Raw genomic sequence first — 21,525 nt, 5'->3', positions numbered from 1 at the left:
TCTGTTAGGAATCCAGGATTCAATGAAAATCTTACAGGATAAGAGAGTCTTTGGATCAGGAAACAGTCTTTCAGCGCAGAGGAGTCACATTGGTTGGATCGTGTCCGGAACCTGTCCCGCTGATCAGGAAAGCCACACAACGTTGCCAGTCAATCATTCAACATTTCAACTGTCCAGCGAGATAGACATCGCGACCAAGCACTGGGAGACGGAGCACATAGGGATCCTACCAAATGAGAAAAACCAGCACCTCTCAGAGCTTGAGACTGAAGCCCTGAGACAGCACAAGGAGAAAACAATCAAGATCAAGGATGGTTATGAGACAGGATTGTTGAAACATCCGGAGTGGAAGGATAAAATTCTGAAATCAAACAAACAACAAGCAATGAGGAGACTTGGTAGTCTGGAGCAGAGACTGAAAAAGGATCCTACATTGTCAGCGAGATACCAGGAGCAAATCAATGAGTTGATCAAGAAAGGTCGAGCGGAACGAGTGAGTGAGGAAAAGGAGCCGGAGGATCGTAGTGTGTGGTACTTGCCCCATCATCCAGTAGTGAGAGAGGACAAGACGACAACAAAGGTTAGAATCGTCTTCGATGGATCGATGAGAGGCCGGGATGGAGTATCACTCAACGACACCTTATTACCAGGACCTGCCCTGCAACCTGACCTTCCTGGAGTTTTGATGCGATTCAGGCGCCACAGAATTGCATTGATAGCGGATATCGAAAAGATGTTCCTCCAGGTAAGTATGAACGAGATAGATCGAGATAGCCAGAGATTCCTATGGAGAGACTTGGACACGGATAAGGAGCCGGAAGTTTTCAGATTGACCACAGTCACCTTCGGATTAACGTCTTCGCCATTCTCAAGCATCAAAACTGTGCTAGATCATGTCGCGGCACATCGTGAGGAGTACCCGAAAGCTGCTGCAGAGATTGAGGAGAATATCTTCGTGGATGATATTTTGAGTGGAGATGAGGAGGATAATGAGGTGGCGGAGTTGGCAGTTGGACTGAAGGAGATTCTGAGCCCGGAATGGAACATGAGGAAGTTTCTATCCAACAAACCAGGAGTTTTGTCGGGTCTTGCCAAGGAAGACATCGCGTCGGAGCTCACAGAGAAGATGGTTGGCGAAGAGATCTCAACAAAGGCGCTGGGAGTCAGATATCGACCCAAGGAGGATGTTCTCATGTTCTCATTTGTTGACAAAATGGAGGATGTGGAGATCGAGACCAGGAGAAGTGTGTTGAAACAACTCCATCGGATTTATGATCCACTTGGCATGCTATCGCCCTTTGTACTCAAGGCTAAGCAAATTTTCCAACAATCATGGGTCACAACTGGAGGATGGGACGACGCGCTACCATCGGAGATAGAGGAGGAGTGGAAACGCTGGAAATCTGAAGTGACACTACTGGACAGCATCAAGATACCGAGGTGTATTGTGCCTGCTGACTTCCAGGATCCAGTATATTTCCTACACGGCTTTGGAGATGCATGTGAGACATCATACGGAGGAGTGGTCTATTTGACTAGCCAGGATTCAACTGAGAGACGTCACGTTGCTCTACTCAGCTCAAAGACCAGAGTAGCACCCCTGGGAAAGAGGAGGAGCATCCCGGAACTGGAGCTCATGGCATCACTGGTGACAGCAAGGTTAACAAAGTATGTGGAAAGAGAGCTCAAGCTTCCGATTGCTTCAGTGAATTGCTGGACAGATTCCAAGGTTGTCACACACTGGTTAAGCAAGCCACCATACAAATGGCAAACATTTGTCGCAAACAGAGTAGCTGAGATTCAGAACTTAGTGCCACCCTGCAACTGGAGACATGTTCCAGGAAAATGGAACCCTGCGGATCTTTGTTCCCGAGGACTTACTGCTGAGAATCTGGTTGAATCTTCATTGTGGTGGAATGGTCCATCCTTCCTGACTGAAAGTGAAGAACAGTGGCCAGAACAAGAGAAGAGCAAGAAGGAGGATGAGGAAATAGCTGACTCGAAAGCCAAGCCCAAACTTCGTCAGATTGGTATTGCTGCTGTAGCCAAGACGGATATTGCTGCTGCTGAGAAATACATTGAGAAATTCTCATCATACCAGAAGTTCATCAGGGTAATGAGCAGAGCGAGGAGTTGGATTAGGATCCATAGGTCCCGAAAGGAGGGGAGAGATCAAAACGAGGGGAGAGAAACTGACAAGGAGAAAAGCATTCCAGGAACAACTCTCAATGACAGACGTCAGGAGGAGCTGCACTGGATCAGATGGGCTCAATCGCTCAAGTATCAGGAGGATATTGAGGAATTGAAAGCCGGACGACAAGTCACCATGGAGAGTAAACTGGCTCCATTGAGCCCAGAGTGGGACGAGAAGGATCAAGTGATGCGAGTGGGAGGTCGTCTTCATTACGCCCCATTGCCGGAGGAAACTAAGCATCCCATCATCTTGCCTGCTCACAACCGATTTGTGGATAAGTTAGTTCTGTACTACCACCAGATTAACCTACACACAGGACCAGCACAAACCCTGGCTTTCTTGAGAAACAAGTACTGGCTTATTCATGGGAGACAGGAAGTGAGACGCATTCTTCACAAGTGCAAGGCTTGTAAGGATCCAGAGGAGATTGAGCAAAAGATGGCGCCGCTGCCTGTGGAAAGAGTGAGCATGAGTCTTCCTTTCACGCACATAGGATTAGACTATGCAGGACCTTTATACGTAAAGATGTCCAGAGATGAGACAACGAAGGCTTACATTCTGATCTTCACGTGTATGGTGACTAGAGGAGTGCACCTGGAACTCACACCAGATCTTACTACAGAAGAGTTCATGGCTGGGCTGCAGCGCATGATGAATCGCAAAGGGAAATGTGTATTCATTCTCTCTGACAACGCAAAGACATTCAAAAAGGCAGACACCTTGCTGAGGATTCTTTACAAACAGAAGAATGGAGAGAACAAGCTTAATGAGGAGATAACAGGAAAGGGAATAACATGGCGTTTTATCACGGAGAGAGCCCCATGGCACGGAGGATTCTATGAGAGACTCGTGCAAAGCGTCAAGAAACCACTGAGGAGAGTGCTTGGGAAAGCACACCTGACATACCTTGAGATGCAGACTGTACTCTCGGACATCGAAGCACAACTGAATTCTAGACCCCTGACTAGTGTCTCTGCAGACAAAGAGGATTGGTCGCCTATCACTCCAGGACACCTGATGATTGGCCGGAGCCTACAAGTTCTGCCTGATGCCTCATTGGCAGGCCATACTACCGTCGCAGTGAGCAAGAGATGGGCCTATAATCAGCACCTGTCAAGGATCTTTTGGAATCGATGGACGAAGGAGTATTTGACTGAGCTGAACCAACTGAGGAAGTGGACTGAGGTTCGAGATAACCTTCATGAGGGAGACGTTGTTCTAGTCGCTGAGGACAACACCAGGAAGCTGGATTGGAAGCTTGGAAGAGTGGAGGAGATCTTTCCAGGACGAGACGGTCTTGTGCGCTCAGTACTGGTGAAGACGAAATCGGGATTGATGAGACGTCCAGTACAGAAGCTGAGGCTATTGGAGACCACCATTGTGCCAGAGGATGTTGAAAGCGATTCAGATCCAGATTAGCCAATGTTAGTGGAGTATTGTGACTAGAGACATTCTATGAGCATTGAGAACTACAACATATACAAGAAAATACAACTAAGGGTTTCGTTCACTTAGTAAATACTTTATTCGAATTGTGGAGTACGAGTAGAGAGAATAGTTCAAGCGATATTTGCCAGTTGGTATTTCGCATAATTCGTTTCAATATTTTAGCCAGTGTTGCAGTAAGCGTGAAATTTTCGGTGCTCAGATTTCAGAGGGGAGTATGTCGCATTGGGACAACCTGTATAAGTTTAGTTTTTTGGGACACACTGTAGTTCAAGGTAATTAGCATAGGTGGCAGCACTGGGGGGAGTGTGTTGAGAAAAAATGATGGAGGACATCTGAGATGCTGTGAGCACATGAAGAAAAGAAACCTGAATATTATGATGAGAAGATGAATATAGACAGTTTTATTGAATTACAAGAGTTAGAGTTGAGTAATTATACAGTCCTACCCCGACAGTTTCTGACTCTGCCACATTTGGGAGCCATTTTGATATCCCCTGTCGTAAGGTCATCTCCAGTCAAATACTGCAAATGGATGGATTTACCAATGATTGTATTATAGATAAGTAGGCCTAATTTTCTGACTGTTGATTTTCATGTTATGACACATTTTGATGTGAATTTCGCTCAAATGGAGTATACAGTTGTCACTTTGTTTTCAGTTTGAGTGGAAGAAATACCTCAACACGATGTTCGGTCTGGCTGGTATCCAGATTACCGAGGATGAAGAGGTGGTCGTCGCCGTCCCAGGTTTCATGTCAAACATGTCGGCCATAGTAATGGACATGCTGGCGACGGATGCAGGGAAAACGTGAGTGCAGTGATGACGAAGTGATCATGTCAATCTGCATGCTCTCAAAGGGACAACTCGGGTGTGGAATTTACTTTGTCTGGAGGATAATTCCCTGGCTTGCCACCATTCACCGCCACCAGTAGTATCAAACTAATGCTGATGTCTAACAATGATTTTAGCCAGCCTTGCTGAGGCAGTTTTAGAGATGGCTTGTGAATATCAGGCGGGCCTTTTGGTTACAGCTTGTTTTGTTTCATTGTTTATCACAGTGTTCAAAGATTCTTCTTGCTTTCACCTTTGCAGATGCTGCTGGAAGCCATTTTCTTATGAAACGCCAACATATCTCATGTCCAAGTTGTCCCTTTAAAGAGTAATATTGCTCATCTCAAAAGAGAGATTACATACAAAAACCATAAATGCCAAATTTCAGCAAATGTGCATGTACAGTAGATAACTACATAACATCAATGTGTATTTCTGTTTACCTGAGCCACGAGAAAATACAATAATCGAAAATGATGTGGGCTTTTAAAGTTGCTGGCCATGTTTAGTTTTGACGAGCAGAGCTGTGTATTGAGAGATATCTGCTGCCACCTATTGGAGTGGTTGCACATTCTTGCTGGCTAACGCATCCAAATCTTCGTTCTAGGACATTAAACGTGTACAGTATGTGGCACGTTGCCAAGTCGCTGGACAGTTTTCTCAGCAAAGACTTCGAGGAAGTTGAACAAGTATTCAAAAAGGCATTTTCAGGTAAACTATCAACAGGATCCCGAATTGTTTTCACCACTTCCAGCTAAAAATTCCCACGAAACCCCTAGGTTCGACTCGGCCATTGAGGATTTATGGTGCAGCTTGACAAGGGAGTTTCACAGAAGTGGCTGATCTAGAAGTTATACCGGCACATGGTCAAATGTTCCTGAATTTTACGCATAAAAAAGCGTGTAATGTGATACCTTCCTACCGATTGTCAAAATCCTGTCCTTAAAGGGGGGCTATAGGCAGGAGCAGAGGGGATAATTTGGCCATCTTCAGGTAACTAATATACAGTGAGGGCCCTGGGTCATGTCAGATTCAGCACCAAATATATTCCTCATACAAGCGTGAATCACTTCGACATACTGTGAGATGTGAGAGACCCCTATTGGCGACTTTGTGTACATTTATCTTCCCTGCCTGGCTGCTGCCTATATTGTCCCTTTAATTGGCAGGTGACCTGATTTCAGAGGTCAAATTGCATATAAACAAACCATTTGGGGTGAAAACAGCTGTCCCAAATGGAGTGGGTGTACTGTTAAGAGTCTAAATGAGGTGTCCGCTGAGGGAAGTCTTATTGTATGTGTATTTCTTTCCTCGGCAGGTACGAGTGGTCGCGATGAGAAATGGCGAGAGTGCGTGTCTGATGTCGACGGTACCATAGGCTTTGCTGTCGGGGCAATGTTTGTCAAGTCGGCATTTCATGGAGACAGCAAAACGACGGTAAATGTAACTGGTCGCAAGTTGTAATGGGGCGGTAAAACTCCATAAACAGCCGCAATGACAGCAAAACGACGGTTAATGTAACTGGTCACAAGTTGTAATGGGACGGTAAAACTCCATAAACAGCCGCAATGACAGCAAAACGACGGTAAATGTAACTGGTCACAACTTGTAATGGGGCGGTAAAACTCCATAAACAGCCGCAGTGACAGCAAAATGACGGTAAAAGTAACTGGTCACAAGTTGTAATGGGGCGGTAAAACTCCATAAACAGCCACAGTGACAGCAAAGCGACGGTAAAAGTAACTGGTCACAAGTTGTAATGGGGCGGTAAAACTCCATAAACAGCCGCAGTGACAGCAAAATGACGGTAAAAGTAACTGGTCACAGGTTGTAATGGGGGCGGTAAAACTCCATAAACAGCCGCAATGACAGCGAAACGACGGTAAAAGTAACTGGTCACAATTTGTAATGGGGAGGTAAAACTCCATAAACAGCCGCAGTGACAGCAAAACGACGGTTAATGTTACTGGTCACAAGTTGTAATGGGGCGGTAAAACTCCATAAACAGCCGTAGTGATAGCAAAACGAACCAAATTTTGAAAGTTTGCAAAAATCTATTGATTTTAGAGTGAAAAAAAGGGTGGCCCTTCTTTCTTTGAATCCTTGGCCAGCATCTGTGTACTATTAACCGCCAAATTTTTGTGCCTTTTTACAATGACAAATAATGTGACTGCGTGTGAACTGAAATAATTGTGTTAATTTACCCGATTTCAGGCGGAAGAAATGGTAAAACTGATCAAGATGTCTTTCAAGAAAAATCTTCCCAATCTAAGTTGGATGGACGCGGAGACAATCAGAAAGGCTGATGAGAAGGTGGGAGAAAATCTTTAGAGCTGCTTCAAGACCAGATGTGGTTCCGCTCCTGAATACCTGTCTTGCTACCTCCAGAACCACTCCAGAGTGCGTCCTACCAGGTTGTCCTGCTCAGAGCCTTTCATTGTCCCTCGAACAAAATCTCAGTACTGTGACAGAAGCTTCTCTGTTGCAGGTCCCAAACTCTGGAACCAACTCCCAGCCCCCATCAGATCAATCACTGATCTGATGCAAGTCAAGTCCGCCCTAAAGTCCTGGCTATTTTTCATGTAGGTGTTTTTCTTGCGCTTAGAGCAGGGCGACCTGGAAGGGCGCACTACAAATCATGTGTTGTATTATATTGTATTCTACTTGACCATCAACTAGGCCCCCGAAAAACAGTTTCTTTAAAGGGGTACACTGTTTGTTCAAATATATTAACTGTTGGTCAAAGTAAATCTATAGTTCCTATTTCTAACACCAGCCAATGCCAATAGTCAGTCATAATGCATGATACATGTGTGCTTGTCTGTCATTTGTGTACCATTTGTGCATGTATGATGTTTCCCGATTGCTGCGTGATAATTCAGACGATGTGTTCGTCATATGAGATTGAGGACATCAGTAGTTCTGTCTCAACCTCTGCATTCTAGCGCCACGAATAACATCAGTCATCACCCTCAGCTATTGATACAAGAACAGGATCATGGCAAACAATTTCTACCAAATCTCCGAGAAGTAATTCTGGGAGATCCTCGTTCATCGGAACTGGTCCAGCATATCAATTTAATTGCAAAACAATTCTTGTATCACTGTAAACTCAGACAATCGCAACCATTCTTCAGAAACTTATTATCAATGATACGGTTCACGTCGAGAGTAGAAAAGATCTATCTCAGACACGATAAGTTCATGATGAAATGGGGCCTTCTCATAGATGCCCTGGAAAATATAGCATAACATACACTGTACATTTCGTCGAGTAATTGCACGCTGACCCACTTTTGCCTTGTTATCTGTAGCTGCAAAAGGAATTTACTATACCCTGAACCGTTTTGAACAACAAGGTCGCCATCTATCGTTTTATATTGTAACAATATTATGTACTTGCATGCCCTCTTATTCTGTAGAACTTCATGTAACAGTTGTGTTTTTGGTGAATAAAATTATCAATTACAAAAAAAAAGAAAGAATAGTGGTCCAGCGGTGTTACCTCAAGGACTAACACTGGTAGTGACTGACTTGTTTTGAAATACTAGGCCCTGTTGACAGATTGATATTCTTTCCGCAGGTGGATGGTGTGGTGGACATGATCGGATTCCCTGACTACATCCTGAACCAAACCGCTCTGGATGAACGGTATGCAGGTGTCCGCATCGAAGACAATGAGTACTTTGATAACAATCTCCGTACGATACAATTCGATATCATACGCGAATTGAAACGGTTGAGGAAGAAACCGGATAAAAAGAGGTGAGTCTGCTTTAATAAAAGTGCCGTGACATAGTGATTAAAGTGGCCAACTTCTAACCTAGAAGTCAAGGGTGTGAAACCAGTTGGAAAGTATCTGTGGTCACAGTCACAGCGTAGAATGCATACAGCTTCAAGATAACTGTATACTGCTCATTCTTTGCGACTATTTGTTTTGGAAGATATCAGAAATAACCACAAATATCATGACAATATCCTTGTTATTCTTTTTATTAAATATTTTTCACAAATTCTAAAATGAATAGGCGATGACAAGTTCACTTTCATTGACAGTATTTTGCTTCTCTCTAAGGTGGAGTATGACGCCTCCAACAATCAATGCATACTACGCGCCAACAAAAAACATGATTGTTTTCCCGGCCGGAATCCTACAGATGCCATTCTACGACAAGGACTACCCAAAGTCGCTGAACTTCGGAGGTATAGGTGTCGTGGTTGGGCATGAGCTTAGCCATGGCTTTGACGATCAAGGTTAGTACATCACACCCCTCCCAGCCTCTACAGCATGGACTAGCCCATGTCGCTGAACTTTGGAGGTATAGGTGTCATTGTGGGTCATGAGCTTAGTCATGGCTTTCATGATCAAGGTTAGTACATCACACCCCTCCCAGCCTCTACAGCATGGACTAGCCCATGTTGCTGAACTTTGGAGGTATATATGTTGTGGTTGGGCATGAGCTCAGCCATGGCTTTGATGATCAAGGTTAGTACATCACACCCCTCCCAGCCTCTACAGCATGGACTAGCCCATGTTGCTGAACTTTGGAGGTATAGGTGTCATTGTGGGTCATGAGCTTAGCCATGGCTTTGATGATCAAGGTTAGTACATCACACCCCTCCCAGCCTCTACAGCATGGACTAGCCCATGTTGCTGAACTTTGGAGGTATATATGTTGTGGTTGGGCATGAGCTTAGTCATGGCTTTGATGATCAAGGTAAGTACATCACACCCCTCCCTCTCACCCTCTACAGCATGGACTAGCCCATGTTGCTGAACTTTGGAGGTATATATGTTGTGGTTGGGCATGAGCTTAGTCATGGCTTTGATGATCAAGGTAAGTACATCACACCCCTCCCAGCCTCTACAGCATGGACTAGCCCATGTTGCTGAACTTTGGAGGTATAGGTGTCGTGGTTGGGCATGAGCTTAGCCATGGCTTTCATGATCAAGGTTAGTACATCACACCCCTCCCTCTCACCCTCTACAGCGTGGACTAGCCCATACTTTGGTTCAGGTGTCGTTGTGGGTCTTGAGCTTAGTCATGGCTTTGATGATCACGGTTTAAGGAATTAATACCGAGCTGGCGGTCATTGGTTGTATAATCAAGACCGCTCGGGTAGACCGAAAATGCAGTCCAAAAATGCAGTTTTGGACGTAATTTGGACAAATTAAATACGATTTGAAAGGTATATATGTTCCGTTTTCGTCAAAGAATGATCCAGCCTGGTGTCCGGAACTCCGCCATATTGTTGCTTGTGAAGATGACGTCACGCACCCAGGCGGTCATTGGTTACGATACCAAGACCGCTCCGATCAAAACGAGGCGTAATGTATTTTGTATTAGAAACAATGATATACTGTGACTAAGGCCTTTTAGAATAATACATCACACCCCTCCCTCCCAGCTCCAATCACATGGACTAACCCGAGTCCCTCAACCCCCATCGCATGGATCATCCCATGTCCCTGAACTTTGATAAGTTTGGTGTCTTTATAGGTCATGAGCTCTGCCATGGCTCTGATGATCAAGGTTTAAAAATAGCTCCATAATAAAAATAGCAGTTTGGGAGAGACAATCGATACCGACAGTGATGAATATTGTGGTTTAATTTAAATGCTTTTTGACTGCTTCCATATTTTGCACCAACTCAAGAAGTTATCATTGCCTATATCAACCATAACCGCTGAACTCAAAACGAGGCTTCTATTAAAGACACTAGTTTTTTTGGTCTCAAATTGGTGGTTTCCATTCAATTTGACCTCTCTAATCAGGACACCTCTCTATCAAGGACAGCAGTTGTCAGTCCCGAGGGTGTCCTTAATAGAGAGGTCCTACTGTACTGTCGCTACTAAACTGCTGATACCGTCTGTTCCAGGTCGGGAATACGACAAAAATGGTAATCTGCATCCGTGGTGGAATAAAGATGTGATCGCCCGATTCAAAGAGAGAACGAAATGCATGAAGGAACAATATTCATCATATACTATCAATGGAGAGCATGTAAGTGCGAAAGACAAAGAAGATTACCTGTCGATTATTCTCTGACAGAGGTGGAAGGTGGCGCTGCACTCGCACTCACTCACTGCGGCAACATGATGCGTCTGTCTACGTCCGTTATGCAAGGACACGTCTCAACTCTCAACCTTCTTGGGCAGTTTCTTCCCTACACCTGCTGGCTCAGCATCTCTTGCCACTGCGTCCATCCATCTCGTCCTGCAAGAGCTGACAAGTCATCCCCGCGCTGAAAGCTGTGTTACAGAAACCAGGTGATGCTACAGCCTGGGCAACAGGATTGAAGTAGAATTTGACCTTCACCCGACTGTCTCTATTTTGGTACAGAGAGACAACAGTACGGTGTCCAATTCATTTCTGTCACACTTACCAACAATTAAGCAGCTTGTCCGCACAAAACTCTTCGAGCTTGGCTCCATTCCATCCAATCCAATGCAACTCGATCGAAAAATCACCGAACGCCAAGAACAACCAAAGTGATGTGCTTTGTATTTTTGACCAACCACGATAAAAAGAGTCGCATGTCGCTCCGAGCTTGACAGGTTGAGATGGCTAGTTGTTCATTTCACTGTTGTCCGCCTTTTGTAAATCTGACGACATCAATTTCTTCTGTTATTTCCTGGTGTCATTTTAGGCTCATCTTCTGTGCGACATGCGACTCATTTTGTCGTGGTGTGTCACCTTTTCTCTGCTGTGGTCGAGGTGATTAGAATGGCTCCTGAAACGCCCATGTATAGCCTCAGTGCGTATGGCTGCGTCATCACTGTTAGCACCAGCTAAAACCCTGAGGGAAGTTCTGTTAGTCGTGCCCTGCTTTTCACGTTTAGTTTAAATGCAGATGGTAGGTTTGCTCCGGTAGCTGTGACTATTTCATGATTTGATAGCACGTGCTGATTCGTGTCTCTTCTTTCGTAAATCAAACCAACCTTCTTCGCTTCAGATAAATGGTCAGCAGACGGTTGGTGAAAATATAGCCGACAACGGAGGGTTAAAGGCTGCTTATAGTGTAAGTATCAGGTAGGAGGGGCTGCGGTATTGGCACAGGTCTCTGACCACAGCGGTCATTAGGACCCTGGTTTGATGTGAGGGGCTGCGGTATTGGCACAGGTCTCTGACCACAGCGGTCATTAGGACCCTGGTTTGATGTGAGGGGCCGGGGTATTGGCACAGGTCTCTGACCACAGCTGTCATTAGGACCCTGGTTTGATGTGAGGGGCTGCAGTATTGGCACAGGTCTCTGACCACAGCGGTCATTAGGACCCTGGTTTGATGTGAGGGGCTGCGGTATTGGCACAGGTCTCTGACCACAGCGGTCATTAGGACCCTGGTTTGATGTGAGGGGCCGCGGTATTGGCACAGGTCTCTGACCACAGCGGTCATTAGGACCCTGGTTTGATGCGAGGGGCCGGAGTATTGGTACAGGTCTCTGACCACAGCGGTCATTAGGACCCTGGTTTGATGTGAGGGGCCGCGGTATTGGCACAGGTCTCCGACCACAGCTGTCATTAAGACCCTGGTTTGATGTGAGGGGCTGCAGTATTGGCACAGGTCTCTGACCACAGCGGTCATTAGGACCCTGGTTTGATGTGAGGGGCTGCAGTATTTGCACAGGTCTCTGACCACAGCGGTCATTAGGACCCTGGTTTGATGTGAGGGGCTGCAGTATTGGTACAGGTCTCTGACCACAGCGGTCATTAGGACCCTGGTTTGATGTGAGGGGCTGCAGTATTGGCACAGGTCTCTGACCACAGTGGTCATTATGACCCTGGTTTGATGTGAGGGGCCAGGGTATTGGCACAGGTCTCTGACCACAGCGGTCATTAGGACCCTGGTTTGATGTGAGGGGCCGGGGTATTGGCACAGGTCTCTGACCAGAGCGGTCATTAGGACCCTGGTTTGATGTGAGGGGCTGCAGTATTGGCACAGGTCTCTGACCACAGCGGTCATTAGGACCCTGGTTTGATGTGAGGGGCTGCGATATTGGCACAGGTCTCTGACCACAGCGGTCATTAGGACCCTGGTTTGATGTGAGGGGCTGCGGTATTGGCACAGGTCTCTGACCACAGCGGTCATTAGGACCCTGGTTTGATGCGAGGTGCCATGGTATTGGCACAGGTCTCTGACCACAGCGGTCATTAGGACCCTGGTCCGATGGGTATAAATGGTTACTGGCGGTAGCCTGTCTGGCAAAGATCCCTGTGTTGCCAGTTGTAGCCAATTTGGGGAGTTGTTGCTGCTCCACCGAGGGGTACAAATGGTCAATGATTGGAAGTGCTCGGGTTGTAGCCTGTCTGGCAAAGATCCCTGTTTTGCCAGTTGTAGCCAATTTGGGGAGTTGTTGCTGCTCCACCGAGGGGTAGAAATAGTCATTGATTGGAAGTGCTCGGGTTGTAGCCTGTCTGGCAAAGATTCCACGCCAAACATGAGGCCATAAAGGCATTCCTCCGTGGCTGGCTTGTCAAGCCGTGCCATAGTACACTCCTGAGGAGGAGATGAAAAGGGGCTGAAAATTCACGTAAAAATCTCTAATGAAGGGGGACCAGGAAGATCTGTAAAATATGTAAATAAGGTTCAGGTAGAGAATTCAATTTATTATTGATCTACAACATCCAAGTTAAAGTCAAAGTCTTACAACAAGTAGAAGATGATGAAATACGAATATTTAGATAACATACACAAGTTTTATCATGGTTTACTATACTATTCAGAAGTAAATGTTCGCGTCCTTTTGATCCGCTGTGCAAAAGATACTGGACCGATTTCTTAAGAGTTCAGTTTTTCTTAAATCTAATTTTATTGCCCAACATTACCGTAAACCCAGAAATATTTGTCAACCTTTTATTTCGCAAGTTCGTGAAATTGCAATTTTGTATATTTATGAAATAGCATTATAACACCCAATACCAGTAGTGGACCTCCCTAAGCACACACCACTCTATTAACTACAACTTCTCTATTAAGGACAGTAGTTTTAGTCCCAAATTGATCGTTTCCATTCAATTTGAGCTCTCTTATCAAGACACCTCTCTATTAAGTACAACACTTGTCACACCGAATGGTGTCCTTAATAGAGAGGTTCTACTAAACAACACAGACAACAGGTTTATGAATGGACTATACACAATCCCACCCACCAAGACCAGAACGTGGTAATACCAAATTACCGGTCTTACAACAACTCTGAGTTACCATGGTAATTTAGACTCAGTAATTAGATTTTCGTTTTTCCAGCCAAAACTCTTTCTACATAAAAGGCATTCAAATATTTCTGCCTTGAGAGTGTCTTCAACTTATCAAGGAGCCTTATACATATACGAAGAATACTCGGTAGAAAGAGGACGAATTTTCTGTACGTTTTTATCCATACTCGATCCGTGATAAGTCCCAGATCTCAACCTCCCTAATATGAACTGTGTACAACCTGTCCAACATATCGCCCTATCTCAGGTTTGTAGCTACGAGAGGGGAGGTGCAAAAAGCCTCATGAAGTCACCAAAATGTGTTTTTGACCATGATTTTGGCCCATAAATTTCAAGCAGTGTCATATTTCACACCCAAAAACACTTCTGCTCCCCCCCCCCCGCCAAACCAAAATGCTAGCTCCGCCCCTGAATACTCAAACAATAGAACTGAAGTTGAAACATACTCAACATGAAATAGAAAATATACTAAGTTTGGCGGACATGTACATGAGAATGTGGTCCCAGTTTGAGAAGTTCTTTTTTACAAGTTAAATGGTTTAGGAATTTATACCAATGGTGTCTCACCTAAATTATTGGCCAAAACCAATTTGGCAGATAAGATTTTGGGCAAAATCGCTTCTCCCCGAGCAGTGTTTGGTGAGAGACAACCATTTCTATCAGTGAGGTATCCATTTCTATTATAAAACACACCAATTTACGCCAAAAAATGAGATTTTGACTGCTTTTCACCGCTTCCATATTTTGCACCAACGCAGGCCGCGGTTGCCTGATCATAACTGCTGCCGTCAAAATGAGGCACTGAGTGCGTTATACACTGTAAACTGTGGTTCATTGTAACCAAGGTGTTTTAGAATTATCATTGATCAACATCCCAGTTAAAGTGCTTCAAACCTAAAGCATTTAACGAATATATAAAGAGAATCCTGAATTCATTTTGACCAATAAGAAATAGTATTATACAACCTAGGTCAAGCCCATACAACCTAGGTCAAGCCTATACAACCTAGGTCAAGCCTATACAACCTAGGTCAAGCCTATACAACCTAGGTCAAGCCGAAAAACTAGATTAACCTATATGTAGATGTGTAATAATCAAAAATCCGAAAAAATACTTATTGGTTTGAAAAACTGGAAGCTATTTCATAATCCACTAAACTAAAAACCATGAAAGTTTTTATCTCTTTCATGAATTTTTGCCAATCATGAAAAAAGAGACGTGAATATTAGGGGTAATTGACCTCTGAAGCCTTTTCTATGCCTCAACATGCTTAATTCTGTTCCTTAATGTCATAAATTAATGCCTGATACACCCAAATGTGTCATTTTCATGTGGCGACAAAAAAAAGAGACATACTTCAAATGCCCACTGAATTTTTGACTAATTTCGATGGCTTGCCACAACAAAATGTCCCCAAAGGCTTAATAGTGAAAAAAACATGTCCCCAAAAAAGGTTAAAAAATTACAAGGTGTATTAAGGGTGTCAATGTAATTGAAAGGCCTGGGAGAGAGATCCAGCGTGTTCATTTTCTCAGCCTCGTGATATTTGACATGCGCCCTAACTCGGAAATGTTTTGTTTTTCAGGCTTATCAGGACTGGCGTAAAGTTCACGGGTCAGAGCACCCCCTGCCTGGGATAAATATGACCGACTATCAGTTATTTTATCTTGGGTTTGCTCAGGTATGTTTCATTTTGTTCTTCTACAGTACAATTGATGTGTGATACCGAGATAAGGTATGTTTGATATCAAGATAACCTCCTATGAAATTCAAATTTTGTACACATAATCCCCTCGGTCAGATGACCTTTGACACTTAATTTCAGTTCAATCTGACCCTTAATTTAGCCACCAGAGGGCCAAAACTTAAAACATAAAAAGTGCAGCAAATCTTCAATCAATGACAGTATTATCATCATAGGCACCTCTCATACAAGTTTTTCATTTGACCTACTGTTCGAGGTCAAAGAGATTAAATGGCATGAGTTTGCTATTTGGCTTCAAAAACTTCATAAATTCAATATGCATTCATCATCACAGAGAGGAAAACTAATTATGTTTGTTCCCAGTCTGGAGTCCAAAATCTGAATTTAGATAATAACATTAGATTCACAAAGAAATCTAGTACATGTAACAACTACATTTGTATTACAACACAAATTCACCTGGGGACAGAAATTCAAAAATAGCCCAGCACAAACATGTTTTTGAGTGGCTGATCCAACATCTCAATAACACATGAAACAAGCTCATTAAAACAAATTATAAAAAATTGTTTAAATGTTATTCTTAACTAAGCTGTGCTAAATGATTGTTGGAAGCTAATTAAGTAACAGCTCTGATACTATTTGCACAATTCCATATTTACATGCAGCTGTGGGCTCATTTTCATTGGCCCACCCCCAATCTGTCAGCTGAGCACCTTAGATTTGACCAAATATTCAAGGTCACAACAGTCAAATGATATTTGGCAAATCAGCCAGTATAAACTATGATAAAATAATCACGTTGAGTTCTTATATCGCGCTTTTCAATGTTTCCCTGTTCAAAGCACTTTTGGGGTACCATATGATTACCTGGCCTCCACAGAAATCAATCACGGATTTCAAGGAGCAACCAGAAGACGCTCACTTGAACTCGACCAGTCAGGTAACCAAGCAGTGACTTAGCTGGGAGTCGAACCCACGACCTCTCGATCCAGAGGCCGACTCTCTTCCACTGTGCTGCTTCTGCCCCATACCCATATATAGTATGTTTCTTTAGCAGAATGGTTATAACTTGTCTGCGAAAGATTGATCCGATCCTCACACACGGCCGTAGCCATTTCATTTGAGTTACTTACACATGAGCTAAATAAACTCAATCAGTCAATGAGCACCGAATTCATAACAGTTATCATTGATGACGAAGCCTGTGGTTGTTAACCATTGGTTACATTAGGAACCTCAGCTTGGATTCCGTCCCCAAGGCGCTACCAGAGACCTACAATGCTTGAATAGACACAATATATTGCAGAACCACGCATTTGAGGAGACATAAGGACTTTTTGCTGCAAGCATATAGACTTAAGTGCATTTATCATTTATTCAGCTTTGAAAGGTTCATGGTTATGTCTCCAGAAGAAAGGGTTGAACTACACCGAGAAAGAAACTGGTGTGATGTAACTGAATGTCACCACCTGGGAAGCTTTGGAAACAGGACTGGATTCAGTGTTGGTTTATAATCAACAGCAGGGTCTGGCCCAGTCAATCTTAACAGTTCCCACTCGTACTCTGCTCTTAGTTTCGTTAGTCCCCGAGCCTCTTCTCTTGAGTCTCTCTCCCGTTGTTCAGCTGAGACATCCCTCTCGTACAGACGCCTGACAAACCTTGCCATGATCCTGGTCACCTGGAGGCTGTCTTCTGTACTCAGCTTGGACCCAGCTAACACATTGACCTCATTATCCATGGGCATTGGTAGATTATCTCTCTCGAGACACTTTTCTAAATGTTCATACACCATCAGGACCATTTTCCCGAGGGACATGTCTGACTTCAGGAACAGTTCAACCAGATGCAAGAATACAGATTTCAATCTGTAGCTGGTTACTAACTCACTGACCGACTTAATATTGACATTGTTGTTTTTAATTTTGTAGCCACATACCATATCACCCTTGTTGCTTTTAATTTTGAAGCCACATACCTCGGCCTTTCTCACACATTTTGCTGTGATGAAGACAACCTTCACCCGTTTATCCAAAGCTTTGAGGTAATCCACCTCTATTGTTGGGTAGGAGATTCGCCCAAGCTGATTAAGTTCGTCAGGTTTAATGTTTTGTGCTACCGTGCTGGTCCTGTATGGAATTTTAGGAACTATGTACTTTTTTGGTTGTTTCCACTCTTCTCTCTTAAAAATCATCAATGCTGATGTCCAGTCTCCCTGTCCATCGATGTCAACCTCAATGGCAGGCACCAAGTCTATTGATATTGGCAAGTCGGTAAACATTTCATCACTGTACAGCCAGATCCATGTCGTGCAGGTTTTACGATCAGGATGTCTCTGTGGTGGCGATAACATACAGAAGCTGCGATCACCATCACTTTGTGTGGCCTTTCCGTTTGATACGCAATCACTCCAATATTCCATGAGTCTGCTCCACATCCACATCCCATATGACCCAATGACCTCAGGTTCCTTAGATTTATCTATGAAAAAAAAATTCTTCATATTTTGATATCCTTCATGTTTGTCAGATTTTTCAAAATAAATATGTCCCAACTTCACCAAAAAATCAAATTCATCAGGCATGCCATGCTTTGATGCCTCAAATGAACTTCCAACCCCAATAACCTCCACTTCCGTGATCTGTGGTAGTACCTCTTTTATAACTTGTTGCACCTTTTCTTTAACATATTTGACAAATTTTACATTATCGTGTCCTGTGATTGTCATTACAGACCCAATGTATGGTTGTTCTGAAATTTTGCACAAGTCAGGAATATTTGTAATATCAGAGCATTCTCCGGCAGTATGATCATCACTTTTGGTGTTACCAAGCTCAATTGCAGTAACTCCTGATGTCCAGCCTCGAAGGTATTTTGATGTCAAACTGCCTTCTTCACACTGATGCAAGTAGTCAGTCGGTGTCTTGTTTCGATAGTCCCTTGCATCCTTCCTAGGATCACTGTATTTCTCCATCAACAGGGCCACTACGTCCTCATTTCGATAGATCACAGCATAATGGAGACAGTTCCTGAGATAAACATCCGCCTGATATGGATCTAACCTATATTTTTCAATGAAAAATCCTATAAGATTGCAGTGTCCATTTATTGCAGCATGGTGCAAAACTGACTTCCGTGTTAAGTCTAATTCATGAACATCACAACCAGCTTCTAGAAGTTCATGTATTGTCTCTTCATTCCCAATCTCTACGGCGTAGTGGAGTGAACTCTTTCCAAAGTGATCTTTGTGATTAACCTCGACTCCATCACATGTTGTTAAATGTTGAATGTATTCATGGCAGCCGAGTTGTCCGGCAACATGGAGTAAGGTCCTCCCGTAATTGCCACAAGCACGATGGACTAATGAATTGCGGCACATAATCTTCAGCATACCAATATCAGTTTCCAGTAATAAAGAGTGAAATATCGAGACTGCACCAGGGTCAGCTAAATCAGTTTTGTTCATTAGTTCATTTATGATTTGTATGTATCTACCTTCTACTGCCAGATGAATAGGTATCACACCACAGTTGTTCTTAAGATTCACATTAGCCCCCTTTAGTATGAGTCCCACAACTACTTGTAAATCCCCTCTTCTAGTTGCTTGATGCAAGGGTGTGACATTGTTAGTGTCCTTGGCATCAACATCAGCCCCAGCATCTATCAATATCTTGACAGTATCAAAATAATCCTGCCGTGCTGATGCAAGCAAGGGTGTGTCATTGTCAGTGTCCTTGGCATCAACATCAGCCCCAGCATCTATCAATATCTTGACAGTATCAGAATAACCCTGCCGTGCTGATGCAAGCAAGGGTGTGTCAATGTTAGTGCCCTTTGCATCAACATCAGCCCCAGCATCTATCAATATCTTGACAGTATCAGAATGACCTCTTCGTGCTGATCTAAGCAAGGGTGTGACATTGTCAGTGTCCATGGCATTAACATCAGCCCCAGCATCTATCAATATCTTGACAGTATCAGAATGACCTCCCGATGCTGATGCATGCAAGGGTGTGACATTGTTAGTGGTCTTGGCATCAACATCAGCCCCAGCATCTATCAATATCTTGGCAGTATCAGAATGACCTTCCCATGCTGAATAATGCAAGGGTGTGTCATTGTCAGTGCTCTTGGCATCAACATCAGCCCCAGCATCTATCAATATCTTGACAGTATCAGAATGACCTTTCGATGCAGAATAATGCAAGGGTGTGACATTTTTAGTGCTCTTGGCATCAACATCAGCCCCAGCATCTATCAATATCTTGACAGTATCAGAATGACCTACCGATGCTGAATAATGCAAGGGTGTGTCATTGTTAGTGTTCTTGGCATCAACATCAGCCCCAGCATCTATCAATATCTTGACAGTATCAGAATGACCTTTCGATGCTGAATAATGCAAGGGTGTTTGATTGTAAGTGTTCTTGGCATCAACATCAGCCCCAGCATCTATCAATATCTTGACAGTATCAGAATGACCTTCCTCTGCTGATGCAAACAAGGGTGTGAAATTGTTAGTGTCCTTGGCATCAACATCAGCCCCAGCATCTATCAATATCTTGACAGTATCAGAATGACCTCCCCGTACTGATGCAAGCAAGGGTGTGTCATTGTTAGTGTCCTTGGCATCAACATCAGCCCCAGCATCTATCAATATCTTGACAGTATCAGAATGACCTCCCCATGCTGATTTATGCAAGGGTGTGACATTGTCAGTGTTCTTGGCATTAACATCAGCCCCAGCATCTATCAATATCTTGACAGTATCAGAATTACCCCCCTGTGCTGATGCAAGCAAGGGTGTGACATTGTTAGTGCCCTTTGCATCAACATCAGCCCCAGCATCTATCAATATCTTGACAGTATCAGAATGACCTTCCGATGCTGTTGCAAGCAAGGGTGTGACATTGTTAATGTCCTTGGCATTAACATCAGCCCCAGCATCTATCAATATCTTGACAGTATCAGAATGACCTCCCCATGCTGATGCAAGCAAGGGTGTGACATTGTTAATGTCCTTGGCATTAACATCAGCCCCAGCATCTATCAATATCTTGACAGTATCAGAATGACCTCCCCATGCTAATGCAAGCAAGGGTGTGACATTGTTAATGTCCTTGGCATTAACATCAGCCCCAGCATCTATCAATATCTTGGCAGTATCAGAATGACCTTCCCATGCTGAATAATGCAAGGGTGTGTCATTGTCAGTGTTCTTGGCATTAACATCAGCCCCAGCATCTATCAATATCTTGACAGTATCAGAATGACCTTGCAATGCTGATGCAAGCAAGGGTGTGACATTGTTAGTGCTCTTGGCATTAACATCAGCCCCAGCATCTATCAATATCTTGACAGTATCAGAATGACCTCTCCATGCTGATACAAACAAGGGTGTGTCATTGTCAGTGTTCTTGGCATCAACATCAGCCCCAGCATCTATCAATATCTTGACAGTATCAGAATGACCTCCCAATGCTGATGCAAGCAAGGGTGTGACATTGTTAATGTCCTTGGCATCAACATCAGCCCCAGCATCTATCAATATCTTTACAGTATCAGAATGACCTCCAGATGCTGATGCAAGCAAGGGTGTGACATTGTTAATGTCCTTGGCATCAACATCAGCCCCAGCATCTATCAATATCTTGACAGTATCAGAATGACCTCCCGATGCTGATGCAAGCAAGGGTGTGACATTGTTAATGTCCTTGGCATCAACATCAGCCCCAGCATCTATCAATATCTTTACAGTATCAGAATGACCTCCAGATGCTGATGCAAGCAAGAGTATGTCATTGTTAATGTCTTTGGCATTAACATCAGCCCCAGCATCTATCAATATCTTGACAGTATCTGGACGACCTTTCTCTGCTAATTCAAGAAAGGCTCTATTAACAGTCTCCAAATCAATTTTAACTCCATCTCCAGTTACCACAGCTTTATGTTTCCTGTGACCCTGTCCTGTTCCAGTTCCATCGACTTTGGCGTCATGACCCTCCTGCTTGTCTGCTCCAAGTCCACTCTGTCCTCGTTGATTTTCTTCCATGTTCGAAGCAAGCTTGTCGTTTCTATTCTCGAGTTTGCGCTTTCTGGAACCAGCTTCACTGTCTCCTGGGCTTTT

At 43.8% G+C, this 21,525-nt stretch overlaps 1 protein-coding gene across 9 annotated transcripts in view; it reads left to right on the top strand.

The window, feature by feature from the left end:
* LOC135497152 (endothelin-converting enzyme homolog) overlaps nt 1–21,525 on the top strand; it is a 90,934-nt gene that overhangs the window by 55,659 nt on the left and 13,750 nt on the right. For 8 of the 9 annotated variants that reach the window (XM_064786896.1, XM_064786894.1, XM_064786893.1 and 5 more), the window contains 9 exons: nt 4,303–4,451; nt 5,083–5,186; nt 5,794–5,912; nt 6,690–6,788; nt 8,059–8,240; nt 8,551–8,729; nt 10,356–10,480; nt 11,433–11,498; nt 15,279–15,374. In XM_064786896.1, the coding sequence (XP_064642966.1) occupies nt 4,303–4,451; nt 5,083–5,186; nt 5,794–5,912; nt 6,690–6,788; nt 8,059–8,240; nt 8,551–8,729; nt 10,356–10,480; nt 11,433–11,498; nt 15,279–15,374 (1,119 nt within the window). The remainder of the gene's footprint in view (nt 1–4,302; nt 4,452–5,082; nt 5,187–5,793; nt 5,913–6,689; nt 6,789–8,058; nt 8,241–8,550; nt 8,730–10,355; nt 10,481–11,432; nt 11,499–15,278; nt 15,375–21,525) is intronic. The other variant, XM_064786898.1, reaches the window with a different exon arrangement.

The sequence above is a fragment of the Lineus longissimus genome, chromosome 12 (assembly GCF_910592395.1).
Source record: "Lineus longissimus chromosome 12, tnLinLong1.2, whole genome shotgun sequence".
Taxonomy (NCBI): domain Eukaryota; kingdom Metazoa; phylum Nemertea; class Pilidiophora; order Heteronemertea; family Lineidae; genus Lineus; species Lineus longissimus.
The sequence above is the reverse complement of the archived record's forward strand: the minus strand, read 5'-3'. Positions and strand labels throughout refer to the sequence as shown.